The 16,658-nt window shown below is 40.1% G+C and overlaps 1 protein-coding gene across 1 annotated transcript; it reads left to right on the top strand.

Annotated features, from left to right (window-relative positions):
* The first annotated feature begins 5,665 nt into the window (after positions 1-5,665).
* Positions 5,666-9,930, top strand: FAM213A (family with sequence similarity 213, member A). The gene is given in 5 exon segments (XM_009998113.1): positions 5,666-5,843; positions 6,193-6,284; positions 8,502-8,642; positions 9,532-9,696; positions 9,832-9,930. Coding segments are annotated over 5 exon segments (675 nt in total).
* Positions 9,931-16,658: the final 6,728 nt, after the last annotated feature.

Raw genomic sequence — 16,658 nt, 5'->3', positions numbered from 1 at the left:
GCGGGAGGAGGCGGCGGCGATGATCACCGAGGTGTGAGAAGCGCGGGGCCGGGGGGCCGTGCAGGGCAGCGGTGAGAGGTGCTGCGGGGCGAGGTCTCCTCCCGCCCCCCGCTGAACGACCCTGGTGGCCTGTTGGCTGGTTGCCCTCGCCATCAGTGGTCTGCAGCTTCCCCGGTGTTTTGAGGTCTGGAGTTCTGCTTATGTTTGTCCTTGTGATTTAATATTGTGATTGATCCCTGCTTTATTATGTAACTTAACCTGGGTGTAGGTAGGGACACAAAGGTCAGTGCACGACTGGTCCGTGCTTCGTTTCTCGTGTCGTTCCTAATGTGTTGGTTTGCTGTTGGGTGCCACTGCACTACTCAGGCTTCAGAAACCCGCTGAATGCACCCTCAGGCCGGTTGAAGTGCTAGTGCGGATCCTCCCAGCCTTCTCTTCCAGAACCACACAGGCAATCTGCCCATCCGACCTTGTTTATAGCAGACAACAGAAAGAGTAAACTAGGTTGTGAGGAAATGCTTCTCAGCTGGGTGTATCTACTGACACTAATGTGTTACAGCCCAATTTATACATAGAGCCACCCCTTCTGCATAGGTAGGAATTGAAACTTAAACATATCTTGTTTTTTTGCTTTTCGTAATGAATAATTTTGCTATTATGAATTGTGTAATGTAATGAATATGAAAGTTAAAATAGAAGCATGGCCTAAGAATCCAAAAAGGTGGAAAAATAATTAATATTTAAAGCTTGAATCTGCAAGAGTTATATCTGGGTTAGAACAGGAGGGACCACTTGCTGCCTAGGAGGTTGCTGTGTTTTTGGTGAGCACTGATTTGCATTATTAGTGGGTCTGTTGGTATTCCTTTCCTTCTTCCACCTCTGCAGACTGCCACAGCATGCAGCTTTCCTGCTCTGGATCCCCAGCAGTGAGCATAGCCTGTAGTACTCTTCCCAGTAGTACTCTTTGCACTTAGGTGCTCCAGTACTTCCTCCCGTCTCCACTATATCTCCATTTTGCTGACTGAACAGAGACTGTAGTTTTCCCATACATGTATCTAGCTGCCTGTTCCCTCTGAATACAACTAGAGAGTTGGAAGTCTTTGGGAGTATTATGCCAGAGCTCTTTGCTCTCCCTTGATCAGAAGAAGGTGTTGTTGAGATGTTTGGTTTCTTTAAAACATTCTCAGAATGGAGGAGGTTATCTTGTCTAGCAGCTACCTTTCAAAGGAAGTTGCACGGTTTGCTTGCTTGACACAGCAGCTTTCTCTTCAGCTAAGAGCCAAGCACAATGTTGTACTGAATTCAGCAATGAAACATGCACAGTCTGGGAAGTAACCTGAAAAGATGACTGTTACTCTTGACAGAAGGAATAGTTTGTTACAGGAACTTGACAGTGCTTAAAAGAAAATAACAAATCCCTGGTGTTGTTACATTCAAGCCATCAGAATTGTTAGGAGGTTTCTTTGTGCATTGATTTTGGCATTGAAGGGACAATTCAACTTGGAAGTGACCTCTGAAGTTTCTCCAGTCAAATCCCCACTTGCAGCATTGCTGATATTCAAGATTGTTTAGGATAATGTATTTTGTAATTCTTAATGGTATTTAAAAGCTCATGAAATCTTGAGGAGCATGTTAGCAGGTTATTGTGAATTGTAAATTTTTTTTATGGGAGTTACAGGATTCATTTCGGAGAGAATGTCTCATAAAAAATAATCAGCTTACGTTTGGGTTGTGCAAGTTGTGACAAAGCTGTAAAGTATTTTTAGACTCAATATGGAATGTCTTGGGGAAGTTTGGAGTGGGAGAAAAGGGAAAAATAATGGTCAAAGCCATTTCAGTATAGGGTATATATGCTGGTGCAGTCCAGTTTATGAGAGTGTCCACTTGAGTTTTTCCACTTTTGCTCAGCTGTCTTCTTAGGGATAATGTTATGTATGCTAGCCCGAGTTTTATTGACAATTTGAAAACACAGCATTCCCATTTTATTTTGACACAGATGCTTTGGGTCCTGTTTACCCTGCTAAAGTAAATGTTTAAGGATAGCTATCCTCTTAATGACAATTTTTTCTCTGGTTGTGGGTGGGAGGGAAATGAGACATCTAGAAAACCAGGTTTTAAGGGCTCTTCTTGACACAAAGTAAAGACCATCAGCTGGCATTTATGACAGGATTAAGATTAAGCTTGTTTAAATTCTGGTTAGCTGAGTACTGACAGATCATAAAATAACTATTATCTTGGAGATCTCTTGTGGTCACAACAAAATCACACAAAAAGATGTTTTTCCTTTTTTCTTTGGCTTCTCCTCTCTGTAAAGAGAAGTACTAGTTCCCTTCTGGAGGTTTTAGCAGAGTTGCGAGCTTGTAGACCTGATAGTTACAGAGAAAATTATGCTGTTTAGCCAAGGAATGTTGACACTAAAGCATGTAATCTAGCAGTGAAACACTGGGTTAATTCACCAGTACAACATTTTTATTGAAGATTTTTCTAACATTGTGCATTTTGATGGATTTTTAATCATTTACAGGGTTGTTTGTAGTGTTTTGGAATGCAGTGTCCGGGGGGTCGGGTGTTAGAATAGGCAGAAACAGGGAAAACATTACTTGTGAAAATGCACAGCTCTACAGAAAAGCACAGTTCAGCACACAGATCTTAGTTTAGTGCTGTGTTCCCAGCTTCAGATAAGCTCTCTGTAATTCCCCTGTCCCCACTCACCCACCCTATTAAAACAATCTTGCCATGGATTGGACAGCTGTGCTTTCGTAACCACTGCGGGGTGACTGTGGCACGTATTGCTCAAAGGCTCTGAGAGCCCAGTCCCGGCCGCAAGGCAAAGGCTCTGGAGCTGGACCCCTCCCTAGTCCTGCCCACTTGCCACCCGTGGCAGCACAGTTTTCCTCTGTCCTGCCTGAGCTCACTGTCGGGGCGAACTGGTGGTGGCTGAGGCTCGTGCAGGCAGTATGGGTTCTGGTGAGTGTGCACCTAAATGTTACAGGCTTATGGGATGCTCTGATGTTTCCTCGTGGATTATGGTTTATGCCATGATTTGTTGTATCTTCTTATTGTGGGTTGTTGTTTAAAAGCTCAGAGTTTGATCACAAAGCAATAACGTTTGTGTTTTAAGGTGGAGTGGACAGTTGTGAAGTGTTTCTGAGCTTCAGATTTCCTTAATAAGCAGCAGCTAAACAGAAATGAGCTGCTAGTTGCAAATGTTCAGCTGTTTTCTATTTAATTTCTTCACTTGGAGTTCAGTGAAACAGATGTGTTAGGGCTCAGCCTGTCTTGTTACCAAATATTTTAATAATCCCGGCTGTTGTTTCCCATACATTATTTTTCAAAGTGGCCCACTATGGTGTTCACATAGCAGGGGAAGAATTTCAGTATCATCATGTAGAGCTGCTTCTTCCATGCCTCTATTTATTTAAATAGCAAAAAAATTGCATATTTGAATAGTGATTTTTTTTGTCACTGAGTGAAGACCAATTAAACTGAAGAGGTGTGTTGACTAAACTTAATTATGTTCTCTCTCAGCTGCATCTGAGTAGAAGTTCATTTTTAGTGATGCTAATAATGCTAACAATAATAATAATCATGCTAATAAAAAGCTATATGAGAACCACTCATTAATCAGTTGCCACAAATATGGCAACATATTTGTACAAACATGACATCTACAAGGGATTAATACTTGGTTCCCCCTCCCCCCTCCTCCTTGTAACTAAGAATTCAGAGAAAAACAGTTCTTGAACAGACAGCAGTCAAGGCCAAAGAACAGCTGGATAAGCTGATGCTGGGAGGGAGGGAGCAGGGCTATAGCCTTTTGGGTATGCTACAGAGATTTTAAAACTTAACTCAAGGATATTGCTGCATTACAGCAATATGTTCTGAGTTAAATTTTGGGGGTCAGGATGATCTCTGATATGAGTCAGAGGCAGATATTTAAAAATTGTCATTACAGTATATCTTTGTTTGAAAACAGTAGGTAGAGAAAGCAGATATGGTCAAGGAAGGTTTCTCTTGCTTAGAAATAAGTGGAGAAACGGGGTAGGATCTCTTCTCTTGTCTGCGTTATATTTGCGTAAACTGACCTTGTTTCCTGCTTGGAATCATGGATTACTCATGTTTCTAGATACTGCAAGATTGTCTTCCTTGGAACCAAGTATGCTGTTAAAAGAACAAAGCCATCTCTTTTTTCACATTTTTTCTAGCTATTTTTGTAGGTAGGCAGTAGACTGTATTTGTTTGTCAGTAGTATTCTGGAGCTAGTTTTAGGAAAGGGACTCTTTCCCAGAAAATTCTGGGCACCATAGGTCTGACACAAAAGTGAGGAACTAGTCCTACTTCTTAGTTTGGGAATCCTGGCAGCAGCTAGCTGTGGGAATAAAGTTTATATTGTAGTTTTTTCCAGTTACAGTTCAAAAAGCTAATAGTTTGCTACACTTTTGAGGGGGAAAAAAAACTTCCTATACAAAAATATATACAGATGCTAAGATTTACCAAAATAGTCTATCAGGGTGTAGGGTTTTGCAGATGGCTCTGGAAAAAAATTGACTTTCATATTGTGCAATACTAATGCTGGGTGACTGCAAATCTACAGCCCTTTGTAACACATAACTGCTGTGATGTTAAGTTTACAGTGACTTCTGACATTGCCAAAATTGCGGTGACTGTTGTACCAGTTATTGCTCAGTGCTGGATCTGGATTGCTGTCCATGAGGGATGGCTAAGAGTGCTTTCCTGCATTGTCAGAACTGATACTGCTTCATTGCAAGGTGTCTGTCAGCCCTTTCCAGGCTTGTGAAACCTGCAGGATTGCGCTGTGGTGGGGTTTGTGGATGGATGGTGGTTAGACAAAATTGCCACCAAACTAGAGTTGCTAGTAACAACAAACAGTGTATTTTAAAACTCAAGCAAGCATATGTAATGGCTTTCATTGCAATGTTATCAGTTCTCACTGATGGGTGTGAGTTTAAGTTGTTTGTTCCTGGTGTTGTTCCTGCTTTAGCAAGAGTGGGAATTTATTAACATATAGGACGTACTATTCAGGGCATGTTTATAATGTTGTATCGCTCTGTATAATAAAATGGTTGCAAGTCTACATATTTCTTGTCTGCAGACATGACTGATGAGCTCTAATTTTGGCTTGGTGCCTGCTTTAGTTTTAGTCTGGAACTATAAGGAACAGGAAACGTTACCAATTATGGTGCACCATGCATAGATTATTTTTCTTTAAGTCTTCGGTGGTGTGTTTGTAAAATTCACTGTTTAGTATAGATTAGTTTGGGGAAAACCCATTTAATCTACAAACTTCTCTTTTTAAAAATAAATCACTGTCTTAGTGTAATAAGTTACTGGCTAACAGAGGTCATCTTGTTAGAGGTTCTTTATTACACACATGTACTTCAATCATCCTTTACCCCAATACATCTGAAGTCATGAATGTTTTTTGTCAATCCAGTGGGAGGAAAAGGTAAGAGTATTTTGTTATTAGTTTCTACATGGGTCAGGAGCAGGACTGGAATGTAATCTAATTCTAAAGCCCTGTTAAGTATGTTAATAATTATACCATAAAAATACCCTGTAAGCTTAAAGTTGTTTAAATCCAGTTCCTCCTCATCTGGCATCACTGATGTTGATTGCTAGAGCAGTTTTCTTTCTCTTTCCAGAAATGTCCTTCCTGCCTGAGTTTGGGATCTTCACCATGGGCATGTGGTCTTTTGGTCTAGGAGCCATCGGTGCAGCTGTGACAGGGATTGTCCTTGCTAACACTGACTTATTTTTGTCCAAGCCAGAAAAGGCTACGCTGGAGTTTTTACAGGAGATAGAGCTAAAAAGTTTAGGAACAGGTAAGATTTTGGATGTTTCAGCCCACATTATTTGATAATTGAGCTTTTATAAGAAACTTCCTTCCACAGATGGAAGTTTTTCTCAGTTTGTCCTAGTTATAACACATACTTGGGTGTTCTTGTAAACAGGTAATTCTGCTGAAGGAAAAGCAACCAAAAATGCTATTTTTGGATGAAACATGACATACTTCTAAGAATCAATAAAGCAATAATCCTCTGTTATACACATAGAAGTGTTTTCTGATTGAATGTGGAATTCTCTGCAGTGCTTTTTGTTGGTCCTTAAAGCACTAATCATTATAGACAAGAACAGTTGCTATTGTTGATGTTGTTTCTCTTGTATAAACAGAACAAAGAACATTCAAAGCAGATGAACTCTGGAAGAAGAACGGTGCAGTTATCATGGCTGTGCGAAGACCTGGATGATTTTTGTGCAGAGAGGTACTTGCTGGGGTTGGGGATTAATTAGGAAGAGTTGAACTCTACTTGCATACATTAACTTTAAATAAAGAGAGGGGGTGACTAGGAAAGTCACCAATACATCTGAGGTATCTGAAAGGTCTTGTTTCCTAGCCCAAACTGGTTGCCAGCTAACAGCATACTTAGTTTTCTTTGCAGGTGTTTTGTATAGTCTAGGTCCTGAGTATTTTTCTTTATGAAGGTGATGGTTACATGATTTTTACATCTGCCAGGGACCTAGCCCATGGTAACTAGAAAAGGAAATTATGCAAAGTCCATTCAGTAATGAGTCTTATGAGCTACTTGTATTCCATATGTCCAAAATAAATCTCTGTGAGCCAGGCAGTCTCTGGTCAAAAGCAGTCAAAGACTGGACTGGCAGAAAGCTATCAAATAAAACTCATCAGTAAAAAAGGGATTTGCGTAAGAGATGTTCTGGATGCAGAACATGAGGCAGAAAGGTAAGGTGTCTGAAGACAAGGAGTTACTGTTCCATTACAAGGTGGGTTGGGAAACAAAATTTGATCTTTAACAAACTGGCATTAGGTCCTCTTGGGTGGAGGTGGGAGGAGATAGTTAAAATAAGATTTAAATGTTTCTTGTGCCTGGGAACAGCCATTATTTGCACCATGGCCATTATTTTTCTCATAGCTCTGGGGGAAAATAGCTATTATGCTGTAACTCACTACTCTGTAACATGGAGTAATTAATGTCCCTTAAGATTCTCTAATTAAGGGATCTGCTCCCATCAGTAGTAACTGCTTAAGTATGCGTAGAATACATGGAAGGTTAAATATTAAAGGACTTTGCTCTCTGAACAGGTGTAATGTAGGCAGGAGGAGAGCGTACTACATACCTGACTGTCTTTTGCACACAGTCAGACAGGAATTCCTTAACTTTTTTTTTCCATGCTAACTTCCCAAGTAGAAATGAAGATCCTAGCTCAAATAATTGTGGGGTTTTCTCTTTCAGGGAAAAACTGAGGAGAGAGAAACTTAATTTTCTAACTCTTATTTTTGGTTAAAAACTTCAATTTTTTTGTTTTGTTGGTTATGAGAGTTTTGAACTATATAAAAAATTCCAGACAAAACTGTTACAAGCCCCCCTTTTAGGAAGATCATAAGGCATTTTGTTGGAGGAAAATAGAAAATAATTACCAGATCTCTAAGAACAGAAAAGAGGGAATGATATAACAGGTATAGGTTATGACCCTTTAACTCTCATGCTCACTACTTAGTGTTTGCTTGTGATGCTGATTCATCCTCTTTCATTTCCTCTGAAAAAGACTTTAATAAACAGAAAAGCAGCTGCCCTTACCCTATCACCTACTGATGCCTTTCTCTAGTGTCTTTTCTACTGTCTGTTCACACCTATCTGTCTTCTACTTGATACTCAGTAAATTCTAGGTATCCTGCAAGCCTTTGAGTTAAGGTGTTTTGGTTAGGTTGCTGAGAGGGTGTTCATGTAAACTTTAAAGTTTTTAAAGTGTGGAGTTCTTTGTGTGAGTTAAGTCCAGTAAAAATAGCCTTTCTCCATTTGAAATGAGAAGAAACATTTGCAGCGTGCACTCTGATCTGTTGCTGGAAACCTCAGAGGTCTTTGTACAGTGGGAACCGGGATTCCTCCAGCAAGAAAATAAACATGGCAGAAGAGTGGTGGCACCTTACAGTCTTACACACCACATTGCATCTGGGATACTGATGATGAATGAAGAGATTGCCTGATTATTTTCACTGGGTGATCTAGGAAAGAGAGTGTATCTTCATTTTATTTCTTACTTTGGACTTGTATAACCTGCTTCTGCACATGGTCCTCAAAATGCTTTGCAGAAGGCCTGATAATGGTGTATTTGTAGTTGGGAGAAAGGACTGGAAATTCTGGCCTGGGGAAGTTATCTTTTCACTGTTCTGTAAACACTTTAGAAGATAGTTGAAGCCCTAAGCTTTGAGTTAACAAAATGTTTTCTCCAGGATTTTAGTATTCAGTAAATGCTCAAAAAAATCTCCTTTCTCCATACTAAATGAAGACAGTTTAGTAAACCTAGTGAAGACTTGCCTAGGATTAGAGTTAGCTTAAATATCTGTTTCTTTTGCACTTCAAGCTAGAATTTACTTATGTTTCTGGCATTTGTGAAACTCAAGGTGAAGCTTTCCAACCTGTTTACTGCCTGAAATGTTTGGGTTTTTTTTCCTTTCTTAGGAGGCTTCTGAGCTCTCCTCTCTGCAACCTCAGCTGTCCAAGCTGGGTGTCCCTCTCTATGCTGTTGTGAAAGAGAAGATAGGGACCGAAGTGGAGGATTTTCAGCATTATTTCAAAGGAGAAATCTTTCTGGATGAAAAGGTATAGTCATAGTCAAATCTGTGTTCTTTTGTTTCAAAACAAGCTTATGAATGTCCTCTTTGCAGAGCTTGTATAAATAATACAGATAGAATGTGGTCTAAATGAAAAAGGATTTAGTAGCATGGTAGTTTAAGAAGTTAATTAGCTTTGCTTTTCTATATATATATCCTGCTCAGCTTACAAATTGCTCTGTAGCTATGCACTGATAACATATTGCAGGATTATTCCTTCCCTCACCTGTGACAGTATGGCCTATTAATACTTGTTTCTTTTTTCCACTGGCTATGTGAATTGCTGATGTTTATATGACACATTAAGGCCTGACGGTAACAAACATAATGCATAATGTACAGGCCAAATTGCAGTAATGTGGCTTGTCCCAGTACATTGGCATGTGCTGTATTGCCAGTAACCATGGCCTTGCTTACTCCCTTAACCCAGAAGATGCATTTAGAAACCATTTAGCTGCTGAAGGAAAAAGAATACATAATGCTCAGACTAGAAGATACCTTAATTTTCCCTCCCCACTATGCCTGTGTGAACGAATCAGGCTGATGTGAAAAAAACCTGATGGCTCATAGTTACAGGAGGTGGCACCACTATTGTCTTTACCAGCATTTTTATTGCCATACTTTAAAAATAAGGAAAAATATGTTTATCACAAAGCACCTTTGTTGTCAGTAATGTGTATGTGGCAGTACCACTAGTTGGCTGTGTGGAGGTAAATTGTCATGTAGTGTGTGTTAAAGAGCTTCTTTTTAGCTCTGCCTGGTCAGGTTTTTTTGTGTTCTGACCTTACTTGGATACAGGGTTGCCTGGTTTCCTGAATTTCATTTGGAAGGAAAAGTCCTTTTCACTTTTTGCTGAGGTATTTTCTGTTTTCCTGCAGAAAGGCTTCTATGGTCCACGCAGACGAAAAATGATGCTGTCAGGCTTGTTCCGCCTTGGGGTCTGGCAGAATTTCTTCCGTGCTTGGAAAAGTGGATATAGTGGTAACCTGGAAGGAGAAGGATTCACCCTGGGAGGAGTATATGTGATTGGGGCAGAAAGACAGGTACTTCAGGCTACCTAGGAGGCTTTTCTGTCTGCTGAGAGACCAAAAGTTTTTGGTGTTTTTTTTTCTGGAATTTTCAGTTGATTTCCCCTGTGGAGACCAGTGTATGAATTCCTGTCCTTTGTCTTTGACTAGGGTGTTTTACTGGAGCACCGGGAGAAAGAATTTGGAGACAAAGTCAGCCTTCCATCTGTCCTTGAAGCTGCGGAGAAGATAAAACCACAAGCCTCCTAAGTAGAAAAATAGTTGCCCATGTTTCTGATCACAGATAGAAATGCAGAATGCATCTGTTTCTTGAACATGCAGTATAATGGCTTCTTAACTATTTTGGTGATCAATGCAGAGGAAAGATTCTCTATTCAAACATAGTAAATGATGAAAATCCTCCTGAATTTGTTTTTGTTGCTTAGCAGCATTTCAGGTGGTCAGGATTACAACTGGTCTTTTGTGTTTGACTGTGTTAATGAAAGGCTGGGTCTAAAATCTGACCTAGCCTAGATGTTTTCAGTCAGAGACAGTCAGTTGAGAGCCTGTCTACCTAGGAGAGCAAAACTCTGCTAAGCCTGGAGTAATGGAGTATCTGTTAAGGTTGAACAGTAATAAAATTTTATGTAGATGAAATGCCTTTGCTTTTTCATTGATATGTAAATGTCTGTGTCTCTAGAAGACTAAATCCTGTCAGTCTAGACTATTCTGAGATCTGTATTCCAGACATGCCACTGTGTCTTCCAAGTAAGTTTCTTGTTAGTTAACTACTAGCTCTAGATCTTCAACTCTTTGTGTGAGTCCCTGCAAGGAAAACTGAAGGCATCCAGTGTTCACTCCAGAAGATAATTGTGGCATGAGGGCAAGTTCCTTCTTGTGTGTTACAAATCTAAATAAATAAGAGGGCAGATTAGGTGGAGTTTCCATTCTGGCTTGAGTTCTACAGTAGAATGGCTGGGTTGTTACTTCTAAAAATAGATGTAGTGTTGCACAATATGATTGATGAGAGCCAGTATCATACATAGCCAGGTATACATGCCTAAACTGAAGTATGAACAGGAGAGCAGGAATTTTCCAAATGTGCTGATGTTTCCAAGTCTAAAGAAAATGTTTTTACATTACACTTAGTATGATCAAGAGTTGGGTATCCTTCATTAGCTAGTGTATATAGAAGACTAGATAACTGGAAAAATGTGTTGGGTAGAACATGCTAAGCTAGCAGAATTAAAGGGGAAGGATTGTTTTATCCAGGCTGCAGGTCAGTCTGAACTGTCATTCTGCTTTCTTCTCACCTTAAAATTAATGAAACCTCCACGTCTTGTTGGTACTGAGAGCAGGGATACTTTGCACCTCTGAAACTTTGCAATATGCTGATTTTTTGCTGTGTTCTAGGGTCTGCTGACCTGTATTGCTTACCCTGTGTGCAAAAAAACCCGTCATACATGATGCTTATTGTATGAAACTTAAATGCCCAAAACTAAAATTTCACAACACTGAGGCCTAGCCTTGGTCTTAAATCAATTATGTTGGCTATAAAATTGCATAATTATGGTTGAAATCCTGACTCTTTTTCAATATTTAAGTCCACTCAGAAATAATTTTAACTAAAAAATATTTTTTGTGCTCTTCATAGTCTGTTCTTCACAGTTCCCTGAAACAACACTAGCAGTGAGGATTCTGAGTGATGTTCACCAACGTGTTTAATTTGAAAACTAAATGGAAATTCGATTTATGCACGCTACTATCAGCTGAAATTTTTGCTTGACTTGGGGGATGGAGAAGGGAACAGGAGTTTGGAAAGTAGAGCAGCAAAGTCTACAGTAAATTGACTACATGATATGAACTTTCTTTATAAAAAGTCTCTCCTAAGGTCACTGAACAGACACAGAATTGTGTCTTATTTGTCTGTGTTTGGAGCTGCCTGGGTAAGCATGCCCTTAAGATAGTGTCTAAAAGCTGTTGGGTGCTCAGAGACATACAGTGTCTGATGGGAGGTGGGCTCCTCTGAATGGCATCCAGAGCAGCCAGACAGCTGCCAAGACTTTGCTCCATGAAATAAAGAATTCTGTCGAAGAGGTTTTTCTTCTAAGTTTTGCAACTGAAAGGAAGTACTTCTATTGGGAGTGCCTGCCTGACACACAGCACCTGAAACATGTTCTGCAAACCCACAAAGTTCAAAGCATTGTGTAAGTGGCCACTTGTCTGCTGTAGGTATGTTTTTACTTTGGAGTGCAAATGTAGGAAACATAAAAGAGATGTCTCCTACAGTTGGAAGATAACAAAGATCTTGCTTCCAGTAGGAGAATTGTAAATCATGGCTCCAATTGAGTTTTTGAGTTTTCTTTCCAGAGGGAACTGGAAAGCTTTGCCATTTGCAGAGGACGGATCTTGCACAAAGAGACAGGCAAAAAAGGTACTGATCTTAGACCTGGATTTCAGGCCTTGTTCCAAGGGCTGTTTATGCATTTCACATAAAACATGAAATGTGAAAGGCATAAACAATCCTTGGAGAATAGGATGGAAGCCAGACAAATTCCAAGAAATTTAAGATAAAGTGCCTTTAGAACCTGCTAAATCTGGAAAGCATCTAATTACAATTTTGTGCATGCAAAATTGAATTCCTCCCACTCTGAAAGACCTGGCCACTGATCCTTCAGTCAGGCTGCAAAACGCCCTAGCTGATAAGGGTTCCACAGGGTTGCAGCCTGTTGTTAGCCTACGCAAAGGGACCACGTTTTGTGATCTTGGAAACAAAAGCAGGTCCAGCATTGAGAATGTTTTGCTGAAGTGCAATCATAGAATTTTAGGAGTTGGAAGGGGCCTCGAAAGATCATCTAGTCCAACTCCCCTGCCAGAGCAGGGTCACCCAGAGCACATCACACAGGAACGTGTCCAGGTGGGTTTTGAATGTCTCCAGCAAAGGAGCCTCCACAACCTCTCTGGGCAGCCTGTTCCAGTGCCCTGTCACTCTCACAGTAAACAAGTTTTTTCTGATGTTTATGTGGAACCTCTTTTTCCAGTTTGCACCCATTGCCTCTTGTCCTATAATGGTTATATAGGTGTAATAAATATGTATAATAACATACAAATCATTAATGCAGCAAAGATTAAATGCTACTTTAGTGTATAAATATTTTTAGAAAGATCCATGAAGTCTTTTTGAGGGTGTTTATTAAAAATACTAATGAAGACTGAAAGTTCTCTGCCCTGTCAGCTTCAGCAAAGGTATATGTAGGGTAACCATGTCAGACATTGGTCTGGGATAGTGTGTTTTCGTACTGCTAACGGGTATTTTCTGTGAACAGCTAGTGAAACAGTGTACTTTTTGATTTGAATGTTATGTAAATTTACCCACATTTCAAAGTTTTCTAATCCTGTCTTTTAGAGATTAGGTCAAAACCTGGTGCCACGAAGAGTCCAAATGATAACTGGAAATTTTCTGAAGAACTATTATTGATAAATCTGTGGGGTTTTTTTAAGCTAGCCTTGGGATTGTTTGGAGTTGCCTCATCCTTTCTGAATTCAATGCTGACAAAATGCAAATGAAAAGGATTGAAAAAATGTGGTACCAAGCAGCTAGGAACAGTTAATAGAAATTGGAAATGGGCAGTCTCAAGGAAATAAACATGACAGCAAAATGCTGAAGGAGGAACAAATTACTTCTAAGTGTACTTCCAATGCTGGAGACTGTGAGGTCTGACTATCTGGTTTACAAAAATGTTGTCGTCTTTAAATACAGAATGTTCATTTTAAAAAAAATATTTTTTGTAGTTGTTGATGTTACTGTACCAACAGCTACCTCTGCTGGCCCAGTTCCTTGTATGCATCTAATGTTTTGCCTTTTTTTTCTTTTAATAATGTACACAAAATGTAAATCACTTCTCAATGCATCAAATATCACAGTTCAACACTCAGCTAGTTACTAGAAAGTAATAATTGAAAATTTATCCTGGCCTTGAGAAACTAAACTTTCCTGTAGTAATTAATCTTCAATCATCTTTTCCTTGTTTGTAAGCCCTTTCATTTTTTTCAGTAAACTATAGGATTTTTTTAAACATTTTTAAAAAGGAGAATGCTGTGAAGCCAAAGAAGCAGGTATAATACAGAAAGTTTGATTTTACTTTTAAAAATACTGATTCCATTTCCTATCTGTGGTGTCCTTTTAAAGCCATTAGCAAGACGGTCTGCCTCGGAGGGTGTTGTCTATTTCCTGTTCTGCATTTTTGTTTCCCTGTGTGGGTTATCTATTCTGCCTGCATTTGTGTCAATGCCAAGGGATTCTTGCTACATTTAGATTGCCCTTCGGTGAAAATAATGAGCAACTTCTTTTTCTTTCTGCACCGCTGGATGTCACTGCTACCCCAGCTACTATGAAGGCCAGCAGTAAACCCAGGGGTTTTTTTCTGCAGTAAAAAAATTTGCATAACAAAGATGCTAGAAAAAGACGAGTCTAAATTCCGGTTAGGCTAGAAGCTGTTTAGAAAAGACGTCTACCCCTGCGATTGTTTTGTGTGGACGTTTTTCTTTTGAAACAAGAAAATTAAGGATATACTGTGCTGAACGATACAGTCAGTAGTACATAGGTATTTCTAAAGGACTGTGGAGGGAATAAATTATTAACAGACTCACTGTTATCCTTAATAATGCCTTATGTTTTCGTTATATTAATTTGAGATGCTGACAATGTGTGAGCGACTTCATTTACCCCACAGACAGGCGGATTTAGTGGAGCCAGAGTAGAAAGGTGCAAGAGCCGAGTGGCAACAGCAGAGGGAGCCGGGGAGATGAAGAAATGACGAATAACGTGAGAGCACTGATGCAGTCTCATCCACTCTCATTTCGATTGATACCTGAATAGTTCCATCCAAATTTTTTGTTCTTCTTTACAAAAGTCTTCCCCATAATATTTCTACTTTCTCTTTTAAGTCCAGCTACTGATATCTTAGGATTTGAAGCTGTTTAAATTTTCAGGAGCTTCTGTGGGTTTTTTTTTTCCTGCACACCCTTATCTCTCTTAATGTTATAAATACCAAAACCACATGACAATTCCAACTTTAACTCTGATTTCCAAAATTCCCCTTGCATAAATAGAATTTTTTTCCACCGAAAAGTTTTGTTTGATGACAATAATAACCCTGAGCAGATACAGTGAAATTGGTGAACAGCTCTGGTCATGCCATTTTCCACAAGCTACTCCTCATAATGGATCATTCATTAATTTCAGGAAACTTTTTGTAGTGGCCTGAGGGAACAGCATTGACAAACAATACAGGGACATCAGCTTACACAAGTTCACTAACCAGATTTTCCATTTTCATTCCTGCAGTATTATTGCACCCTTTTACTGCTGAAGTGACTGTCTTTTAAAAGCCTGCCAATGTGCCTTAACACTTAGTTAATGTTTCTGTGACAGATGAGATTTTTTACTCTAATTTTCTTGGAAACAGTGAAGCACACAAAACAGAGATAATATCAAAGGCAAGTAAATGAGACAAAGAGAGATTGTTCGAATTACCTCCATAATAACAGTCAATTCAACTACTCTGCGAACACAAGACTTAAATTGCAAGAGAACCTTATTTTATTGATGAATGCTCTTCCTAATTCTGCAGTCATTAGATCTTAAAGCTGCTGAGTTTTTCCAAAATTTCCTATTTCCCCTGCTAAATCTTAGCAGTTACTGTCACACCCTCCATCTTTCCATCGCTTACAGAAACGGTGCACTGGAATTTTCAGCTTTGGCTCTGGGCTTTCTGGAGATACGACTTGGTGTTCTATGAGATGACTTAAGTACTCCTGAGATGGAGAAATTATCTCTTCCAGTTATTTTTACCACCCGATAATCCAGTGACTTTTTCTAGCTCTGTTTCTTCGCTTAGATCCTCCCTAAAATTCAGGTGATTCTTTTCCTAGTCTCTTCTTTCAGTTTTATCAGTCAATTCCATTTTACTTTGGTTTCTAAGAAGACTCGATCAAGGTTGGGGAGACCTGCAGTCCTTCCCCCCTCCCCGTGTTGTTTTGTGGTGTTGTTTTTCTTAAAATTAACATTTATTTGAGTAACTTTTGAGCAGCTGCATGTAGAGGATAAGAAGGAATCTTGGTAACAGCATCAGAGGGTGGCTGATGCACTGGTGTCTATCTGCTTTTTCTGACTTCAGATGGGTGTGGGCGAGAGGAACTGTGCATTTATGCCTTTGGTTGTAAGCCTTGACTTCGCAGAGAATTAATCACACAAAAGCAGCTCTAAGCTCACTCCATGTAATTGCTCAACCATTCCTTTCTCCCTTTAGCTGAGCATTTAGCCGGGGTTGCTGCTGTCATTGTTCGTGGTCTAGGGGCAGTGAGGAAATCCCTAAAATCCAAGCCATGAAGGAAGTGTGGAGAATATGAGACAGCCCCTGGTGTTGAACTGCCTTCCCGGGCCTTGCCTTCCAGCACATAATGCATTTTCATAGTTGGTGAGGCACTTCAGAAAAGTTTTCATCTACATATGAGGAAGAGGAGGGTGACAAGTGTGTTTCTCTGTGTCAAGAGAGTTCCAAAGGTGCCAAACAGAAGAGAACCAGTGCATGGAAGCTAGGCCCTAAGCTAGACGGAGAGTGAGCAAACATTCCCCAGCTGGGAATTACCTCAGGTGTGAGCTATCACTTACCAGAGTCAGCCCCTCCTTCCCTTCCCACCTATCCTCCCAGAACATCGAGGGACAGATTTTCAAGCCCCGGGACATGTGAAGACTCAAATCACTTTATGAGGTAGTTGTTTATTATTATTGTCATTATTATTATTAGTCTTTTTTCTTTGCCTTCTGGCTTTCCAGGGTAAAGCTCAATTGTGCTTTCGACACTACCTGGAAGCGCAGGCCCCCGACATGCCGATTCTTGCCTCTGAAGTCCCCGAGGCCGAAGAAAAGTCGATGGAGGGCCGGGCCGCGCTCCCTCGGGCCGGCCCGGGGAAGGCACAGGCCGCCCCGCGGAGCC

The sequence above is a fragment of the Chaetura pelagica genome, unplaced genomic scaffold (assembly GCF_000747805.2).
Source record: "Chaetura pelagica isolate M959 unplaced genomic scaffold, ChaPel_1.0 scaffold205, whole genome shotgun sequence".
Taxonomy (NCBI): Eukaryota; Metazoa; Chordata; class Aves; order Apodiformes; family Apodidae; genus Chaetura; species Chaetura pelagica.
The sequence above is the reverse complement of the archived record's forward strand: the minus strand, read 5'-3'. Positions and strand labels throughout refer to the sequence as shown.